At 32.4% G+C, this 20,616-nt stretch overlaps 2 protein-coding genes across 2 annotated transcripts in view; one reads left to right on the top strand and one right to left on the bottom strand.

Moving 5' to 3' along the window:
* The first annotated feature begins 565 nt into the window (after window positions 1-565).
* LOC142231407 (uncharacterized) lies at window positions 566-16,328 on the top strand. The gene is made up of 4 exons (XM_075302015.1): window positions 566-781; window positions 879-1,210; window positions 6,386-6,506; window positions 15,822-16,328. The coding sequence occupies exons 1-4, from the start codon at window positions 566-568 to the stop codon at window positions 16,047-16,049; spliced, it is 897 nt and encodes a 298-aa protein (XP_075158130.1). The 3' UTR covers window positions 16,050-16,328.
* Window positions 16,329-16,874: 546 nt separating this feature from the next.
* PAPLA1 (Phosphatidic Acid Phospholipase A1) overlaps window positions 16,875-20,616 on the bottom strand; it is a 187,975-nt gene continuing 184,233 nt past the window's right edge. Inside the window, exons 9-10 of the mRNA XM_075302533.1 lie at window positions 17,760-18,073; window positions 16,875-17,687 (exon numbers count right to left, since the gene is read on the bottom strand). Of these exons, the coding sequence (XP_075158648.1) occupies window positions 17,549-17,687; window positions 17,760-18,073 (453 nt within the window). The 3' untranslated portion in view covers window positions 16,875-17,548. The remainder of the gene's footprint in view (window positions 17,688-17,759; window positions 18,074-20,616) is intronic.

The following is a 20,616-nucleotide window of genomic DNA, read 5'->3' on the forward strand; positions in this document are numbered from 1 at the left end:
TTTTATTTCTATAGCAAATTTGGTCAAAATTTAATTTCTAAAGCAAATTTTGTCAAAAGTTCATTTCTGTAGAAAATTTTTCAAAATTTTATTTCTGTAGAAAATTTTGTCAAAATTTTATTTCTATAAAAAATGTTGTCAAAATCTTATTTTTATAGAAAATTTTGTCAAAATTTTATTTTTATAGAAAATTTTCTCAAAATTTTATTTTTATAGAAGATTGTCTACAAATTTTATTTATATAGAAAATTTTGTCAAAATTTTATTTCTATAGAATATTTTGTCAAAATTTTATTATATAGAAATCTATAGAAAATTTTGTTAAAATTTTACATCTAAAATTCAAGAGAGAATTGCGTATCCTGTACCCACACTTTTACATCGGTGACTGGCAAAATAAATAAAAAAAAAAATGCGACTATAGAACAAAACCATCAAATGCAATTGTAAAACTGACAATTAATCAAGCAATGGCAATGCATAATAAATGCCACGACTGAAATAGGCATTGTAAGAAAATTTTCTAAAGTAAGGCACATTCTATTAGAGACATTGGAAGAGAGTAATGGAGTTGACTTGCATAAGTATTACAATAAAATTTACAATATTCCTCATTGTCTTTAGTACATCAGTATATAGTGAAGGCTATTGTCGTGAAACTTTACAGGATGAAAATATGAAAAATATTCAATGGGAATACTTACGCCAATGCTTAGCCATTGTAAGCGGTGAAACTGCCTCCAAGGAGATGAGTGAAAATATATGGCGTTTGGTGAAATTGGTAAGGAAATGAAAAAGTGATTTTTGAACAATTTACTATAGAAATCGTGGACATTTTAGTAGATTAATAATAAATAAATTTTATTTTTTTTATATAGGCTTTTGATGAAATAGAAAATGTGCCAGCAGAAGCTTATAAAGCTATGAGCTATTCGTTAACAGCTATACCCGTAGAAGATCTACGAAATATTAGTTTTGAAAATATTGATATTATCTCAGTTTTCGGTGCTATACGAACTACAATGCTTTTGAAGGAATATCAAAGTGGTTTCAATGCCGAACAATTAAAGGTGATTGCCAGTAAAGTACGCAACGAATGGTCGGGTAAAAATCCCTTAACCTATTCCGAATATGATTTGAGGGCAATGGGTGAAATTTTATGTTATCTCAATGTTACGGATATTGAGAATATACACTCTGATGCATTTAGGTAAGATTAAAAATAAATTAAAAAATTGTTTGGTAATACTTTGGTTTTTCTGACTAATTCATTAAATTGAATGAAATGCAAAAAAGAGGAGAGATTTTTTGGAGACTTTTTGGTTACAAATGTACGTTATGAACATTTGTAACCAAAAAGTCTCCAAAAAATCTGCAGTTCCTGTCTACTGTTATATTTTTGTAATTGTTCGACTAGTGAAAAACAATTCGTAAAATTCATATATTATATACACTGCAAAAAATTTTATCCAGTGCGAATAAGTAATTTATTTTCTGCGAAACGAAATTCTAGACTAAGGTTTTTTTGCCTCTTAACTCTACAAATAAGAGGAAACTTCGTTCCCTGTTTCAGAGGAAATAATTTGCTTTTTTACATTTTGTTCTGATCCAGTCACGAAATTGATGCAATTCGTTTTTTAATTGAAATATCTTCAATCACGAAAATGATAGTAACAATCACAATTTTAATTGGGCATACAATTTTTTTTTTTTTGATTTCAGCTTAAAACCATGTATTGACTAAACTACAAGTGTAGCTTAACCAATGGTGGCAAAGGAAAAGAGATATGTTTGTACAAATTTATTTCGGCATAAGCCGGCTATCAATGTAAAACCTTTTTTCGGAAGGTTCAAGTGTGGTTCATTGTTGGGTTTAATGAACTGTCTGAATTTATTCTGATAATTGGTTGATAGTTTTGCTGCAAGTAGAGGATGCTGATGAGGAATGTGGTAATTCCGAAACGTGCGTCCATCCAACCATCTTGCAGTCTATAGGGCTTTGCCCAAATATATTTGACAAACATTTTTTTCCTCTGTTGGTTAAGCTACACTTGTAGTTTAGTCAATGCATGGTTTTAAGCTGAAATCAAAAAAACAACAAAATTTTATTTCTATTGAAAATTTTGTCGAAATTTTATTTTTACTGAAAATTTTGTCAACACTTTATTTCTAAAGAAAATTTTGTCAACATTTGATTTCTATAGAAAATTTTATCGAAATTTTATTTTTACAGAAAATTTGGTCAAAATTGTATTTCTATAGAAAATTTTGTCAAAAATTTATTTCCATAGAAAATTTTCTCAATATATTATTTCAATAAAAATTTTCTCAATATTTTATTTCCATCGAACATTTTGTCAACATTTTATGTCTATAGATAATTTTGTCAAAATTTTACTTCTATAGAAAATTTTTTCAAAATTTTATTTCTATAGAAAATTTTCTCAAAACTTTATTTCCATAGAAAATTTTCTCAAAATTTTATTTCCATAAACAATTTTTCAAAATTTTATTTCCATAAAAAATTTTGTCAACATTTTACTGTTGACAAAAAATTTTATTTTTACAGAAATTTATGTCAAAATTTTATTTCTTTAATTGATTCAATTAAAATTGTAATTGATGTTGATTGCAAAACTCAATTAATTATACCCACCAACATAGAATGGTGATGGGGGTATAATAAGTTTGTCATTCCGTTTGTAACACATCGAAATATCGATTTCCGACTATATAAAGTATATATATTCTTGATCAGGGAGAAATTCTAAGACGATATAACGATGTCCGTCTGTCTGTCTGTCTGTCTGTTGTAATCACGCTGTAGCGTCTTCAATAATAAAGCAATCGTGCTGAAATTTTGTACGACGAGGTTTTGTCTGCAGGCAGGTCAAGTTCGAAGATGGGTTATATCGGTCCAGGTTTTGATATAGTCCCCATATAAACCGACCTCCCGATTTGGGGTCTTGGGCTTATAGAAATCGTAGTTTTTATCCAATTTGTCTGAAATTTGAAATCTGGAGGTATTTTATGACCATAAAGAGGTGTGCCAAAAATGGTGAGTATCGGTCCATGTTTTGGTATAGCCCCCATATAGACCGATCTCCCGATTTTACTTCTTGGGCTTATAGAAATCGTAGTTTTTATCCAATTTGCCTGAAATTTGAAATCTGGAGGTATTTTATGACCATAAAGAGGTGTGCCAAAAAATGGTGAGTATCGGTCCATGTTTTGGTATAGCCCCCATATAGACCGATCTCCCGATTTTACTTCTTGGGCTTATAGAAACCGCAGTTTTTATTCAATTTACCTGAAATTGGAAATCTAGAGGTATTGTAGGACCACAAATACGTGTGCCAAAAATTGTGAGTATCGGTCCATGTTTTGGTATGGTCCCCATATTAAACGACCTCCCGATTTGAGGTCTTGGGCTTATAGAAAGCGTAGTTTTTATCCAATTTGTCTGAGATTGGAAATCTAGGGGTATTTTCGGACCATAAAGAGGTGTGCTGAAAATGGTGAGTATCGGTCCATATTTTGGTATAGCCCCCATATAGACCGATTTCCCGATTTTACTTCTTGGGCTTCTAGAATCCGAAGTTTTTATCCTATTTGCCTGAAATTGGAAATCTAGGGGTATTTTCGGGTCATAAAGAGGTGTGCCGGAAACGGTGAGTATCGGTCCATGTTTTAGTATAGCCCCCATAAGAACGATCTCCCGATTTAACTCCTTGGGTTTCTAGAAACCGTAATTTTTATCTGATTTGCCTGAAATTGTAAATATTCTGGTATTTTAGGCTCGGTCCATTTGGTAATGCCTCCATATAGACCGACTTCACTTGAATTGCTTGAAACTCAATGTAAAATTTCCAGATTTTACTTCTACAGATTTAAGATTTCAAATCAAGACGTTATTTTATAATTTTCTTGCACACGTACAAGAGATGTTAATGATTCCTCTAAAACTCAAACAAAAATGGTTCTTATAAATCCAGAATCTGATATAGTCCTCATAGGTGAAATCTTTAAATTTATCTTCGGGAAGTGTCCTCAAGTCCTCAAGCCCTCCTAAAATTTCAAAGGAAACCCTAATATTTGGTTCATGGTGGTGGGTATTTAAGGTTCGGCCCGGCCGAACTTAGTGCTGTATATACTTGTTTTTAATTAAAAACGTAAGGCTATGTTCACACTAGGCAAATATTTGACCGACATGAGTGTCAAACATTTTTCCAAATATCTTGATTCCGTCTCGTGTCATATCGATGCCCTCATTCCAGAGTACGCTAAGTCGACTTAGCATGTTTTGATGAAGTTCGCTGTTTTTTATTCGGATTGATGTGAATTGCATCATGTCAAAATTTCGAATTTATTGGACATTTCTATCAAAAGTTATGGTTAATATTGTACTTAGCCTGTGTCTAAAGTTTTTAAAATTGTCCAATCCAAAAAGGGCAAAAAGCTTTGTTCGGTCTAAGTCATTTTTAGCCATGTTCTATTATCACTATTTTGAGTTCGTACATAAAGGGTGACACGGTCAAAATTTGGTCAAGGGAAAACGCGTGTAAATCGGTGAAATCGTTTATTTAAAAAATCAAATTAAATTTCTTTTTCAAGTTCAATTAGTATAAAATTCAGGAAAAATCTTCAGTTAGGCTTTTGCTTTTCCAAATCCGAATTGCCGGGCCTCAAGCTTGATGCCTGCCATCAGATTTTGTACAGCCACCGCAGAAAGCCAGTTTGCCTTGATCTGCTGCTCGTCCTTAGCAGTTTTTTTGGTCTTCTATAGGTTCCGCTTGACAATAGCCCAGTATTTCTCAATTGGGCTGAGCTCTGGCGTGTTGGGAGGGTTCTTGTCCTTGGGAACCACCTGCACGTTGTTGGCGGCGTACCACCGTGGCGGCCTTTTTACCGTAATGGCAAGATGCCAAATCCGGCCAAAACAGTATGGAACAACCGTGTTTCTTCAGGAAAGGCAGCAGACGTTTATTCAAACACTCTTTCACGTAAATTTCTTGGTTGACAGTCCCGGAAGCTATGAAAATGTTGCTTTTCAAGCCACAGGTACAGATGGCTTGCCAAACAAGATATTTCTTTGCGAACTTTGACAGTTTTATGTGCTTGAAAATATCTGCTACCTTTCCCCTTCCTTTTGCCGTATAAAACTCCTGTCCCGGAAGCTGCTTGTAGTCGGCTTTGACGTAGGTTTCGTCGTCCATTACCACGCAGTCAAACTTCGTCAGCATCGTCGTGTACAGCCTCCGGGATCGCGCTTTGGCCGTCGTATTTTGTTTATCATCGCGATTTGGAGTCACTACCTTCTTGTAAGTCGATAGTCCGGCTCGTTTTTTGGCTCGATGCACGGTTGTAGACGATACACCCAGCTTATTTGCGGCATCTCGGAGAGAGAGGTTAGGGTTTGGCTTGAAACTACCGGCAACTTTCTTTGTCGTCTCAGCGGCTTCCGGTTTTCGATTTCCCCCCGATCCAGACTTCCTGCCTGTCGACAAACGTTCCCCAAACACTTTAATTACATTTGTAACGGTTGATTTGGCAACTTTTAGCGATTTTACCAGCTTTGCGTGCGAGTAGCTCGGATTTTCGCGATGCGCGAGCAAAATTTTGATACTCTGCTCTTCTTGCTTGGACGGCATTTTGACAACTGAAGAGTGAATTCCAAAATCAAAATAGGAGCAACATTCTACACACACACCTTCAAAATGAGAGGTGTTCAGGTTTTTTAAATGCAAAATTGAAAGAAATACGTTAAGTTTATATTGACCAAATTTTGACCGTATCACCCTTTACTAAAAAAATTTATAAAAAATATGATTTTAAGGCCGAAAATTAGGGAATGTCTTATACGGGGTTTGAGAAATTTCAAAAAAACAAAACTTGTTTCTTGTTTCCTGTAAAATTCACTTTTTAGACGTAGCGCACTTTGGAATGTAGACATCGATATGACGTACACCTAAGCCAGCAATCGGCTTGTTGTGTGCTCAAGATTATTATTATAACCTCATGCATATTTCGAGAATTCTGTGCTTTCGACAAATTCCTTATGTTGTTTCCATTCCCTTCAATCGGTTTAAATTTGGAATATTTTCGACTCGCAAATGTTGGGACCTATATCTGTAAATGCCGGGCAGTGACACAGAAAATGTTCAAGTATCTCTTAGTCGTCTCCACATGCCCTGCATAAACTATAATTTATTACACATATACGGTGCAAGTGTGCCCTGAGGTCCAAGTGTCCCGTTATGATTCCAATAGTCCCACTGAGCGTACTCTAAACATGTTTGCAGTTACGCCGCCTTAACCTCTCAATCAAGCTTTCGTTTCAGCTATAACAAATGGATAGTAACGACATGAATTTTATTTATTCTAGAGAAGCTGCTGAATGGATTGGATTAATTGAAAATTGCCCTCAGGATCGATTACAGGCATTTGCAAATTTAGCTTTAAGGTCAGATGCCTTTGGACTGTCACATAAATGGTCGAAATTAGAGGTAAAAAAAATGAAATTAAAATAAAATCGAAATAGTTTACTCATATTTCCTTTTTAAATCAAATTTAAATTTTAATTGATTTGAAAATCGTATTAAATTAAAAGTCATTTAGAAGAGAAATTGTCAAGTTTGAGATCGTTTTTATATTATACATCAGATTTCTTTATTGTTCAATATTTTGCAATTACGTTCAATTACTTCATCAGGAACTGATCTCTATTCGCTAAATCAACATTTTAAGCCCTTTGAATTGCTTAAATAAATTGGGAAAATACAATTTTTAATTGATGATTAAAAATCCCAGCAAAAAAAGAGTTTGGATCTCCCAGTTGTAATCCGGAAGTAGTGCAAACTTGGATCATCTCTAATGAATTTTACACGCAAAAAAATAATTCTTTCCTCCCAAACGAAATTTTAGACAAACAAAGTTCGTTTCTTATTTGCTTTTCGCTGTAAGGAAGTGTATTTGGAAGAAAAGTATATACTTTTTGTGATAAACATTTATTCTTTTCCAGGATGTAACAACAATATCATAAAGACTAACTAAAAAAAAAATTTCTTGCTAATTGCATTTTCCCTCACATCTTTCTCACATCCACGAGTTTTTTTTAGTTCTTAACACCTTTTCCTGTAATACCAACAATGTAGAAGAAATTATACGAATTTATAAATTTTTAAAATTATTTTACCTTTCGCCTGTACGGAGAATCGAACAGCGGACCATGCACTTTGTAAGCCAACACACTAACCACTGAGCTATGTACCTGTTATGGTCATCAATAGATAATTATCCATATAAGTTATATTTATATAGCATAGCTTGCGGCGCCCACGAACCGAATAAACAAAGTTTATTTAACAGAAACAAACATTTAGTTTAGCACCGTGGAGCAGTGGTTGCTACGTCTGACTCTCATGCCAAGGGTCGTGGGTTCGATTCCCGCTTCGACCAATGTTTTTTTTTTTTACATACATTCTACATATGTTCGGAAGATTTCGAAAAAATGTTCAACATTACATTGTACTATATTAAATTTTGAACTGTAAAATGTGTTTTATTAAAGACCAAAAGTCAGAAAAGAACAGTGTTTGATATAAACGAAATGGACTCTTTTGTTGTTTCAAAAATAACTTGTTTTATTGAAAAAATAAAAACTTTGTAACAAACGAATTTTTTTGGTGATAAAAGTTTAAAATTTTCGAAGCAATTCAAAAAACTCTAACAAAAGATAAACGTTTTCGGTACACGTTTTCCAAACGTTTTTTTTTCTTTGCGTGTACATGGGCTTGTCATAGGACGAAAGAACTCCATTTCTGGATTCTATGCTTTAGAAGTTGTGCCTTGGAAGTTCATTTGGATAAAGAAATTTAAAAAAACAAAAACAAAAAATCCAATTTCACTTTTTATTATACCCTAAACCACATACACGCAAAGAAAAAAAAAACGTTTGGAAAACGTGTACCGAAAACGTTTTGCTTTTGTTAGAGTTTTTTGAAAATTCGAAAATTTTAAACTTTTATCACCAAAAACTTCGTTTGTTACAAAGTTTTTATTTTTTCAATAAAAAAAGTTATTTTTGAAACAACAAAAGAGTCCATTTCGTTTATATCAAACACTGTTCTTTTCTGACTTTTGGTCTTTAATAAAACACATTTTACAGTTCAAAATTTAATATAGTACAATGTAATGTTGAACATTTTTTCGGAATCTTCAGAACATATGTGGAATGTATGTAAAAAAAAAAACTTTGGTCGAAGCAGGGATCGAACCCACGACCCTTGGCATGCAAGTCGGACGTAGCAACCACTGCTCCACGGTGCCAAACTAAATGTTTGTTTCTGTTAAATAAACTTTGTTTATTCGGTTCGTGGGCGCCGCAAGCTATGCTATATAAATATAACTTCTATGGATAATTATCTATTGATGACCATAACAGGTACATAGCTCAGTGGTTAGTGTGTTGGCTTACAAAGTGCATGGTCCACGGTTTGATTCTCCGTCCAGGCGAAAGGTAAGAAAAAATTGAAAATTTATAAATTCGTATAATTTCTTCTACATTGTTGGTATTACAGGAAAAGGTGTTAAGAACTAAAAAAACTCGTGGATGTGAGAAAGATGTGAGGGAAAATGCAATTAGCAAGAAAATTTTTTTTTAGTTAGTCTTTATGAAATTGTTGTTACATCCTGGAAAAGAATAAATGTTTATCACAAAAAGTATATACTTTTCTTCCAAATACACTTCCTTACAGCGAAAAGCAAAAAAGAAACGAACTTTATTTGTCTAAAATTTCGTTTGGGAGGAAAGAATTATTTTTTTGCGTGTAGTGGTCAGGGTATAATAAAATATGTACCGATCGACTCGGAATCAACTCCTAAGTCGATCTAGCGCTTGGTGTCCATCCGTCCGTTTGTCCATTTGATCTTCCAAAATATGTGCCTACCAGAAATATTGATTTTAGACCACATAAAATATATAACAGGTTGGCTGATAAGTCCCCGGTTTGACACATAGATGGCGTCGCTAGTATTAAATGCATATTATTTTTATATAAAGGGTGATTCTTTTGAGGTTAGGATTTTCATGCATTAGTATTTGACAGATCACGTGGGATTTCAGACATGGTGTCAAAGAGAAAGATGCTCAGTATGCTTTGACATTTCATCATGAATAGACTTACTAACGAGCCACAACGTCGAATTTTCAGTGAATGGGCCCTAGAAAAGTTGGCAGAAAATCCGCTTTTTTATCGACAAATTTTGTTCAGCGATGAGGCTCATTTCTGGTTGAATGGCTACGTAAATAAGCAAAATTGCCGCATTTGGAGTGAAGAGCAACCAGAAGCCGTTCAAGAACTGCCCATGCATCCCGAAAAATGCACTGTTTGGTGTGGTTTGTACGCTGGTGGAATCATTGGACCGTATTTTTTCAAAGATGCTGTTGGACGCAACGTTACGGTGAATGGCGATCGCTATCGTTCGATGCTAACAAACTTTTTGTTGCCAAAAATGGAAGAACTGAACTTGGTTGACATGTGGTTTCAACAAGATGGCGCTACATGCCACACAGCTCGCGATTCTATGGCCATTTTGAGGGAAAACTTCGGAGAACAATTCATCTCAAGAAATGGACCGGTAAGTTGGCCACCAAGATCATGCGATTTGACGCCTTTAGACTATTTTTTGTGGGGCTACGTCAAGTCTAAAGTCTACAGAAATAAGCCAGCAACTATTCCAGCTTTGGAAGACAACATTTCCGAAGAAATTCGGGCTATTCCGGCCGAAATGCTCGAAAAAGTTGCCCAAAATTGGACTTTCCGAATGGACCACCTAAGACGCAGCCGCGGTCAACATTTAAATGAAATTATCTTCAAAAAGTAAATGTCATGGACCAATCTAACGTTTCAAATAAAGAACCGATGAGATTTTGCAAATTTTATGCGTTTTTTTTTTTTAAAAAAAGTTATCAAGCTCTTAACAAATCACCCTTTAGTACCAACCTTCAAATGATTCGTGTCAAAATTTGACATCTGTTAGTCAATTAGTTTGTGAGATAGAGCGTCTTTTATGAAGCAACTTTTGTTATTGTGAAGAAAATGGAAAAAAAAAGGAATTTCGTGTTTTGATAAAAAACTGTTTTCAGAAGGGAAAAAATACAGTGGAAGCAAAAACTTGGCATGATAATGAGTTTCCGGACTCTGCCCCAGGGAAATCAACAATAATTGATTGGTATGCAAAATTCAAGCGTGGTGAAATAAGCACGGAGGACGGTGAACGCAGTGGACGCCCGAAAGAGGTGGTTACCGACGACATCAAAAAAATCCACAAAATAATTTTGAATGACCGTAAAATGAAGTTGATCGAGATAGCAGAGGCCCTAAAGATATCAAAGGAACGTGTTGGTCATATCATTCATCAATATTTGGATATGCGGAAGCTCTGTGCAAAATGGGTGCCGCGCGAGCTCACATTTGACCAAAAACAACAACGTGTTGATGATTCTGAGTGGTGTTTGCATCTGTTAACTCGTAATACACCCGAGTTTTTCCGTCGATATGTGACAATGGATGAAATATGGCTCCATCACTACACTCCTGAGTCCAATCGACAGTCGGCTGAGTGGACAGCGACCGGTGAACCGTCTCCGAAACGTGGAAAGAATCAAAAGTCCGCTGGCAAAGTAATGGCCTTTGTTTTTTGGGATGCGCATGGAATAATTTTTATCGATTATCTTGAGAAGGGAAAAACCATCAACATTGACTATTATATGGCATTATTGGAGCGTTTGAAGGTCGAAATCGCGGCAAAACGGCCCCATATGAAGAAGAAAAAAGTGTTGTTCCACCAAGACAACGCACCGTGCCACAAGTCATTGAGAACGATGGCAAAAATTCACGGATTGGGCTTCGAATTGCTTCACCACCCACCGTATTCTCCAGATCTGGCCCCCAGCGACTTTTTCTTGTTCTCAGACCTCAAAAGGATGCTCGCAGGGAAAAAAATTTAGCTGCAATGAAGAGGTGATCGCCGAAACTGAGGCCTATTTTGGGGCAAAACCGAAGGAGTACTACCAAAATGGTATCAAAAAATTGGAAGGCCGTTATAATCGTTGTATCGCTCTTGAAAGGAACTATGTTGAATAATAAAAACGAATTTTGACAAAAAAAATGTGTTTTTCTTTGTTAGACCGGGGACTTATCAGTCAACCTGGTATCGATCGACTCAGAATCACCTACTGAGTCGATCTAGCGCTTGGTGTTCGTCTATCTGTCCATGTAAAGGGTGATTCTTTTGAGGTTAGGATTTTCATGCATTAGTATTTGACAGATCACGTGGGATTTCAGACATGGTGTCAAAGAGAAAGATGCTCAGTATGCTTTGACATTTCATCATGAATAGACGAACGATCTGCCACAACGTCGAATTTTCAGTGAATGGGCCCTAGAAAAGTTGGCAGAAAATCCGCTTTTTTATCGACAAATTTTGTTCAGCGATGAGGCTCATTTCTGGTTGAATGGCTACGTAAATAAGCAAAATTGCCGCATTTGGAGTGAAGAGCAACCAGAAGCCGTTCAAGAACTGCCCATGCATCCCGAAAAATGCACTGTTTGGTGTGGTTTGTACGCTGGTGGAATCATTGGACCGTATTTTTTCAAAGATGCTGTTGGACGCAACGTTACGGTGAATGGCGATCGCTATCGTTCGATGCTAACAAACTTTTTGTTGCCAAAAATGGAAGAACTGAACTTGGTTGACATGTGGTTTCAACAAGATGGCGCTACATGCCACACAGCTCGCGATTCTATGGCCATTTTGAGGGAAAACTTCGGAGAACAATTCATCTCAAGAAATGGACCGGTAAGTTGGCCACCAAGATCATGCGATTTGACGCCTTTAGACTATTTTTTGTGGGGCTACGTCAAGTCTAAAGTCTACAGAAATAAGCCAGCAACTATTCCAGCTTTGGAAGACAACATTTCCGAAGAAATTCGGGCTATTCCGGCCGAAATGCTCGAAAAAGTTGCCCAAAATTGGACTTTCCGAATGGACCACCTAAGACGCAGCCGCGGTCAACATTTAAATGAAATTATCTTCAAAAAGTAAATGTCATGGACCAATCTAACGTTTCAAATAAAGAACCGATGAGATTTTGCAAATTTTATGCGTTTTTTTTTTTTAAAAAAAGTTATCAAGCTCTTAACAAATCACCCTTTAGTACCAACCTTCAAATGATTCGTGTCAAAATTTGACATCTGTTAGTCAATTAGTTTGTGAGATAGAGCGTCTTTTATGAAGCAACTTTTGTTATTGTGAAGAAAATGGAAAAAAAAGGAATTTCGTGTTTTGATAAAAAACTGTTTTCTGAAGGGAAAAAATACAGTGGAAGCAAAAACTTGGCATGATAATGAGTTTCCGGACTCTGCCCCAGGGAAATCAACAATAATTGATTGGTATGCAAAATTCAAGCGTGGTGAAATAAGCACGGAGGACGGTGAACGCAGTGGACGCCCGAAAGAGGTGGTTACCGACGACAACATCAAAAAAATCCACAAAATAATTTTGAATGACCGTAAAATGAAGTTGATCGAGATAGCAGAGGCCCTAAAGATATCAAAGGAACGTGTTGGTCATATCATTCATCAATATTTGGATATGCGGAAGCTCTGTGCAAAATGGGTGCCGCGCGAGCTCACATTTGACCAAAAACAACAACGTGTTGATGATTCTGAGTGGTGTTTGCATCTGTTAACTCGTAATACACCCGAGTTTTTCCGTCGATATGTGACAATGGATGAAATATGGCTCCATCACTACACTCCTGAGTCCAATCGACAGTCGGCTGAGTGGACAGCGACCGGTGAACCGTCTCCGAAACGTGGAAAGAATCAAAAGTCCGCTGGCAAAGTAATGGCCTTTGTTTTTTGGGATGCGCATGGAATAATTTTTATCGATTATCTTGAGAAGGGAAAAACCATCAACATTGACTATTATATGGCATTATTGGAGCGTTTGAAGGTCGAAATCGCGGCAAAACGGCCCCATATGAAGAAGAAAAAAGTGTTGTTCCACCAAGACAACGCACCGTGCCACAAGTCATTGAGAACGATGGCAAAAATTCACGGATTGGGCTTCGAATTGCTTCACCACCCACCGTATTCTCCAGATCTGGCCCCCAGCGACTTTTTCTTGTTCTCAGACCTCAAAAGGATGCTCGCAGGGAAAAAAATTTAGCTGCAATGAAGAGGTGATCGCCGAAACTGAGGCCTATTTTGGGGCAAAACCGAAGGAGTACTACCAAAATGGTATCAAAAAATTGGAAGGCCGTTATAATCGTTGTATCGCTCTTGAAAGGAACTATGTTGAATAACAAAAACGAATTTTGACAAAAAAAATGTGTTTTTCTTTGTTAGACCGGGGACTTATCAGTCAACCTGGTACCGATCGACTCAGAATCACCTACTGAGTCGATCTAGCGCTTGGTGTCCGTCTATCTGTCCATGTATTTGTTGTTCGCAGGATTCCGGTCGCAATTATTAACCGATTTCGATGCAATTTGGTACTGAGTGTTTTTGAGGCACAAGGACGAGCGCTATTTAGAATTTGGAAGAAATCGGATCAAATATATATGTATCGTCCGATTTCGACAAATTGAGTCACGTTGCGCTTTATTACTCACCGAGCGTCGTAAAATTTGGCGCAATGTAATATTTTCCATCACTCTTCAAGTCTGCACACTTTCATCGAAATCGGTTCAGATTTAGATATAGTTCCCATATATATGTATCGCCCTATTTTCCCAAATTTGGCCATAAAACCCTTATTTATCAACGGATCTTACTAAAATTTGGCACAAGATAACCTTCTGCGGTATCAACCAAAGTTGCAAAATATCATCGAAATCGTTTCAGATTTAGATATAGCTCCCATATATATGTAGCGCCCGATTTTGAAAAATTTGTCCCTAATAACCCTATTTTTGATCTTCGCGGCCACATTTATTAACCGATATTACTCAAATTTAGCACAAGGTAACCTTCTGTGGTTTCACCCAAACCTGGAAAATATCATCCAAATCGGTTCAGATCGATTTTCCCAAATTATTTATAACTAATCCGATCGTATTTAGAATTACATGTAACTCTTATGTAATAATGTTGACCGATTTTCACGAATTTGGATTTATTGCCCACATGGACTCAATCTTAGTGGTATACTAACTCTGTAGGTGCAAATTTAGCTATAGCTACAACTATATATAATATCAGAGATTTCTGATCAGATTATGACAAAATTCCCATAAAAATTTACCCCTTAATGTTCTTGAATATGGAAATGAGGTTTATGTCTCAAACCTATATGTTTACTAATTCAGTAAGGGTGGCCGACTATAACATAGTCGGCCCCGCCCGACTTTCTACTTTACTTACTTGTTTTTATCAGTAGTTTTTGTTACATTTTTATTGTCTTATTATGCAATTTTTACAAATTGAAAAACTTCTTCACTTCCACCTGGTTGAACCTGGGTCTGTTGGCACCATAACAGAACGCCTTAGCACACTCATCCGCAAACGCCATTGAAAGCGATACATCAAAACGTCTATTCAAATGTTTGTGATTCTAACAACCCTCTGAGATGTTCCTTATTATTATGAATGAAAAAATAAAGAACGCTGGTTCAAATCTCATCTCACGCGGCAAATTTTTTATTAATTATTTTTCTAAAAAGAATATTTTTTTAATGTTATATATACATCGTTTTTATTTTGTTTTTTTTTTTTCGTCATATATTTTTGCATAAATATATTTTTTCCATTAAAAATCAACAAAAAATAAAAATTATCGTAGTTTGCAAAACCTTCTCAAAAGAACTTCCATGGAAGTGAAAAAGTCAAAAGGCACAGGTGCAAATCCCACACGGACGAAAAAGACTGTTTTTCATATGTTTGGGCGTAAAAATTATATGTTTGGAAAACACATTTTTTAACACAATATTTTTAAGTGCAAGCATATAATGTTCATAAACTAGCATAACATGTTTGGGACATACATGTTAATATGTTAGAACATATTATGTTTGGGACATAAACTGTTTGTAAATATAATATGCTTAGATGCAAACATATATTAATTTAGAAATAGCCTATAAACATATATGTGTTTAGAAAGAGAGACCTATAGAGTATGCTGCAAGTAAAATAATGGAAGTAATCAATTGGCGCCTTAAAAATATATCCACACAAAAAAATTTCATTAAAATTTTTTTCTACCAGTGTATGCCAGTGTATGTTTGCACCAATCCTGAAAATGTTTTTGGGGTATATGTTACAGAAGCGATTTTTTTGAGAGTGCAGCGGGGATGATTTTTTTTTATTTTTTTTTTTGCTTTTTTATTGATTTTCTATTATTTTTTGCGAAATTTAATTGTTCAAAACTTAAATTTTCACTTAAAACGGCCTAATTCCGTACTTTCTAAGACTCGTCCAAAATGATTGCATCGGAATCTCCTATCGATGTTTCAAAATCGATAGGAGATCTCGGGTTGCGCTTTAAAAGAAATGTTTGGGGACTTGCCCAATAGGATTCCGAGATGCGCTTTAAAAGAAATGTTTGTGGAGCAACTTCCAATGTTTTTGCTGGGATCGTATTAAATTAAAGGCCAATTTTGCCCATGAATTTAATTAAAGATAAAATTAATAAATTATATGGTTTACTAAAATATGGTCAAATCTCAATTTTTTTTTTTTGTTTCAAAAATTCCATGATTACTTAATTTATTTAGAATAATTAGGAGGAGATTACATTTATTTTTCTTCTAGGTCAGCATAATTGGTAACATATTGAATGGTTTACCTTTGAATGAGATTAATGCAATCGCTAAAGATAAATTACAATTGAATCATTTTTACAAACCAAATGGTAAACATCAGCAGCATGAGCAACATCAATCATCAAATAAAACTAAAATGAATAATTCTACTAATATAAATGGAACGAATTTCTCAACAACAATCAAGAAAAATGGAGAGTACAATGAAACTATATAACTGTATAATAATAATATAATTTACCTGGCCTGAACTCGACCTGGACAAAGATCATAAGTTTATTTGGCACCCCCTTGACCTCAGTCTAAAAACTTGCAGTGTTCTTCTTTTCTTTTTTACCTTTTTAGTTATGACTTAATGAGCAAAGCCAATATTAACTTAACCCTTTCACTACCGAAATAAACCTATTGATAAAAACTTTTATTTTTCTTCTTTTTTTACTTGTACTAACAGCATGTAGAACAAAAATTTTCATTTTGAAAACCTACCTCAATTACTTCAAGAGCTACATGAGCTGATTCTTGAATTGTGACCAAATGGCCTTACGAAAATAAGCGCTATTTGCCCTATAATATCTTTCAAAGTGTGAGAAAAAATACAAAAAAGAAGTAAAAATATCTGCTATAGTTTTTGTATAAATGTCCATTTACTAGAAATATGCAGTACAAAAATTGTCTCAAATTTTCGTATTTTTCGTTTCTTGTTAAAGAAGTTTATAAAAATGTATTTTAGACCTCACCAATATGGACAATATTTATAGCTTATTTAGATGAAAGCCTCTACTTTAAAATAACATCGAGAAATAAATCGAAACTAAGTGGGAAAATATAATTTGGTGTCTCTTTCTAATGTCCTTCTAAGTGGACATCAGTAGTGAAAGGGTTAAGGATTATCACCACATGTTAAAGTGTACATATGTTTTTAAATTTAACTCCTTACTACATGAGTTAAAACGGTGTGACAAACTTATTATACATTGTAACCTATTAAAAATTATTTAATTTGCACTTGTTATTATAGTTACAATAAAAGATTAGACAGGTATATTTTTTATATATTTATATTTATTTTTTTCAGCATTCGTTAATATAGTTTTGATTTTTTTAATTTACTTCGCTTTATAATATAGGAAAAAGTTTTTTTTTAATGTATGTTTTGAAAACTATACCGTAACCCTTAATTATAATTTTATTTAAACAAAATATACTCAAATTACTATCCTAAGTTGATGGATAAATTACACAAAAAAAAAATGTCTAACAAAAAAGGCTTTAGTGAGGAAAATCAAACTACGCATATATAGGCTAGATATTCTCAAAGGATTCCTTTTCGATTAGCTGGTTAAAAAAACGATGATTTATTGGAGTAGAATATAAAATACAATTGTATTCTCTTATATTCCTTTTGGTGTAGAAAAACCATGGATACATGTGTTTTTGATTTTTGTGTATGAAAATAAAAAATATCTTATTCCATTTTTCCTTTAAATCAACCTGGATTTTTATAAATGTAATTCAAAGTAAAACTATCCTACGTATTAAATTGATTATCCCATGATTTGTTGTTTCTTTTGAATTTTCTATATTAGCAGCAATAATAAGATTTTTCATTTTTTTATGTTATAGCAAAAAAAAAGAAAAAGAAAAATAATGTCAACATTAATAACAACATTTAGACGATACAAAGTGAAAGAAAAATTAATTTAATGATATTTTAATCTATGATATCGATAGACTACTAGTACGAGAACTTGGTCGTTCAATTGTCATCGTTTGCTGGGGTACTTGACTATCAGGACTTATGCCAAGACCTGAATAAATTTCTCTCATCACAAAAAGTATTGTATCCTCAGAGTCCCTAAAAATTTTAAAAGTTTGATAAACAAAAACTCACACAACAACACTACATAATCACTCTCTAGGCACTTACCAATAGCATACATGACTGCTTAATGCAAAAATATATTCATTGATGAATTCCAATGGTGCCTCTTGTAGAACATAATCAATACGTTTGGAATCATTGAGTTTACCCAATGGAAAATCAACTTCTATCATATCATCGGATACTGCTGTTGAAACGGAATCTGTACGTGTACGCATCGATTGATTTGCGCTGGTAGGTGATGATAAATATTGTTTACGATCATCACTTGGCGATGAAGTTTGTAGTTGATCTGGTGATTGTGTTTGTTGTTGTTGCTGATTACCTTGTCGTTCCAATTGCATTTGCATTTCGATTACCTAGAGGAATAGATAAAACGAAATTGAGATATTTTAACATCTACAAATAAGGATTAAAACACAAAATTTTCTATAGAAATAAAATTTTCAGAAAATTTTCTATAGAAAGAAAATTTTGTATAAAAAAATTTTCTATAGAAATATAATTTTGACAAAATTTTCTATGGAAATAAAATTTTGACAAAATTTTCTATAGAAATAAAATTTTATTTATATTTATTTATATTCTATAGAAATAAATATTTCAGAAAATGTTCTATAGAAATAAAATTTTCAGAAAATTTTCTAAGAAATATAATTTTCAGAAAATTTTCTATAGAAATGTAATTTGGACAAAATTTTATATAGAAATAAAATTTTGACAAAATTTTCTTTAGAAATAAAATATTGACAAAATGTTCTTTAGAAATAAAATTTTGACAATATTTTCTACATAAATAAAATTTTGATTGAATATTCTATAGAAATAACATTTGGACAAAACTTTCTATAGAAATAAAATTTTAACGAAATTTTCTATAGAAATAAAAATTTTGACAAAATTTTCTATAGAAATAAAATTTTGACAAACATTTCTATAGAAATAACATTTTGACAAAATTTTCTATAGAAATAAAATTTTGACAAAATTTTCTATAGAAATAAAATTTTGAGAAAATTTTCTATAGAAATAAAATTTTGAAAAAATTTTCTACAGAAATAAAAGTATCGGCAAAATTTTCTATAGAAATAAAATTTTGACAAAACTTTCTACATAAATAAAATTTTGACAAAATTTTCTATAGAAATAAAATTTTGACAAAATTTTCTATAGAAATAAAATTTTGATAAAATTTTCTATAGAAATAAAATTTCAGAAAATTTTCCATAGAAATAAGATTTTGACAAAAATTTTCTATAGAAATAAAATTTTGACAAAACTTTCTACATAAATAAAATTTTGACAATATTTTCTGTAGAAATAAAATGTTGACAAAATTTTCTATAGAAATAAAATTTTGACAAAATTTTCTATAGAAATAATATTTTGACAAAATTTTTTATAGAAATAAAATTTTGACAAAATTTCTATAGAAAATAAAATTGTGACAAAATTTTCTATAGAAATATAATTTTAACAAAATTTTCTATAGAAATGAAATTTTGACAAAATTTTCTATGGCAATAACATTTTGACAAAATTTTCTATAGAAATAAAATGTTGACAAAATTTTTTATAGAAATAAAATTTTGACAAAAGTTTCTATAGAAATAAAATTTTGACAAAATTTTCTATAGAAATAAAATTTTGACAAAATTTTCTATAGTAATAAAAATTTCAGAAAATTTTCCATAGAAATAACATTTTGACAAAAATTTTCTATAGAAATAAAATTTTAATAAAATTTTCTATAGAAATAAAATTTTGACAAAATTTTCCATACAAGTAAAATTTTGATAAAATTTTCTGTAGAAATAAAATGTTGACAAAATTTTCTATGGAAATAAAATGTTAACAAAATTTTCTATAGAAATAAAATATTGACAAAATTTCTATAGAAATAAAATTTTAACAAAGTTGTCTATAGAAATAAAACTTTGGCAACATATTCTATAGAAATATTAATTTGATTAAAAAAAGTCTTCTATAGAAATATTTTTTTTTAATTTTTTGACAAAATTTTCTATAGAAATATAATTTTGACAAAATTTTCTATAGAAATAAAATTTTGACAAAATTTTCTTTAGAAATATAATTTTCAGAAAATTTTCTATAGAAATAAAATTTTCAGAAAATTTTCTATAGAAATAAAATTTTGACAAAATTTTCTTTAGAAATATAATTTTCAGAAAATTTTCTATAGAAATAAAATTTTCAGAAAATTTTCTACAGAAATAAAATTTTGACAAAACTTTCTACATAAATAAAATTTTGATCAAATATTCTATAGAAATAACATTTGGACAAAACTTTCTATAGAAATAAAATTTTAACGAAATTTTCTATAGAAATAAAATTTTGACAAAATTTTCTATAGAAATAAAATTTTGACAAAATTTTCTATAGAAATAAAATTTTGACAAAATTTTCTATAGAAATAAAATGTTGACAAAGTTTTTCTATAGAAATAAAATTTTGACAAATTTTTGTATACAAATAAAATTTTGACAAAATTTTCTATAGAAGTAAAATGTTGACAAAATTTTGAAAAAACTTTCTATGGCAATAACATTTTGACAAAATTTTCTATAGAAATAAAATTTTGACAAAATTTTCTATAGTAATAAAAATTTCGGAAAATTTTCTACAGTAATAAAATTTTCACAAAATTTTCTATAGAAATACAATTTTCACAAAATTTTCTATAGAAATAAAATTTTCACAAAATTTTCTATAGAAATAAAATTTTCACAAAATTTTCTATAGAAATAAAATGTTGACAAAATTGCATATGGAAATAAAATTTTGCGAAATAAGATTTATTCGGTTGGTAGTTTTGTGGTCAAATTTTGTCAAAATGTTGGTAGATTATTGTTGATTCGAGTGGCAACTGGGGACACAA

This window comes from Haematobia irritans, chromosome 3 (genome assembly GCF_050003625.1).
Source record: "Haematobia irritans isolate KBUSLIRL chromosome 3, ASM5000362v1, whole genome shotgun sequence".
Lineage (NCBI taxonomy): Eukaryota > Metazoa > Arthropoda > Insecta > Diptera > Muscidae > Haematobia > Haematobia irritans.

Excerpts from the sequence above, each read along its gene's own strand:
- LOC142231407 (XM_075302015.1), top strand. The coding sequence starts at position 566 with ATGGAGTTGACTTGCATAAGTATTACAATAAAATTTACAATATTCCTC. Across the intron at positions 1,211-6,385 it reads ATACACTCTGATGCATTTAG|AGAAGCTGCTGAATGGATTG; the intron begins GTAAGATTAAAA and ends TATTTATTCTAG. Across the intron at positions 6,507-15,821 it reads ATAAATGGTCGAAATTAGAG|GTCAGCATAATTGGTAACAT; the intron begins GTAAAAAAAATG and ends TTTTTCTTCTAG.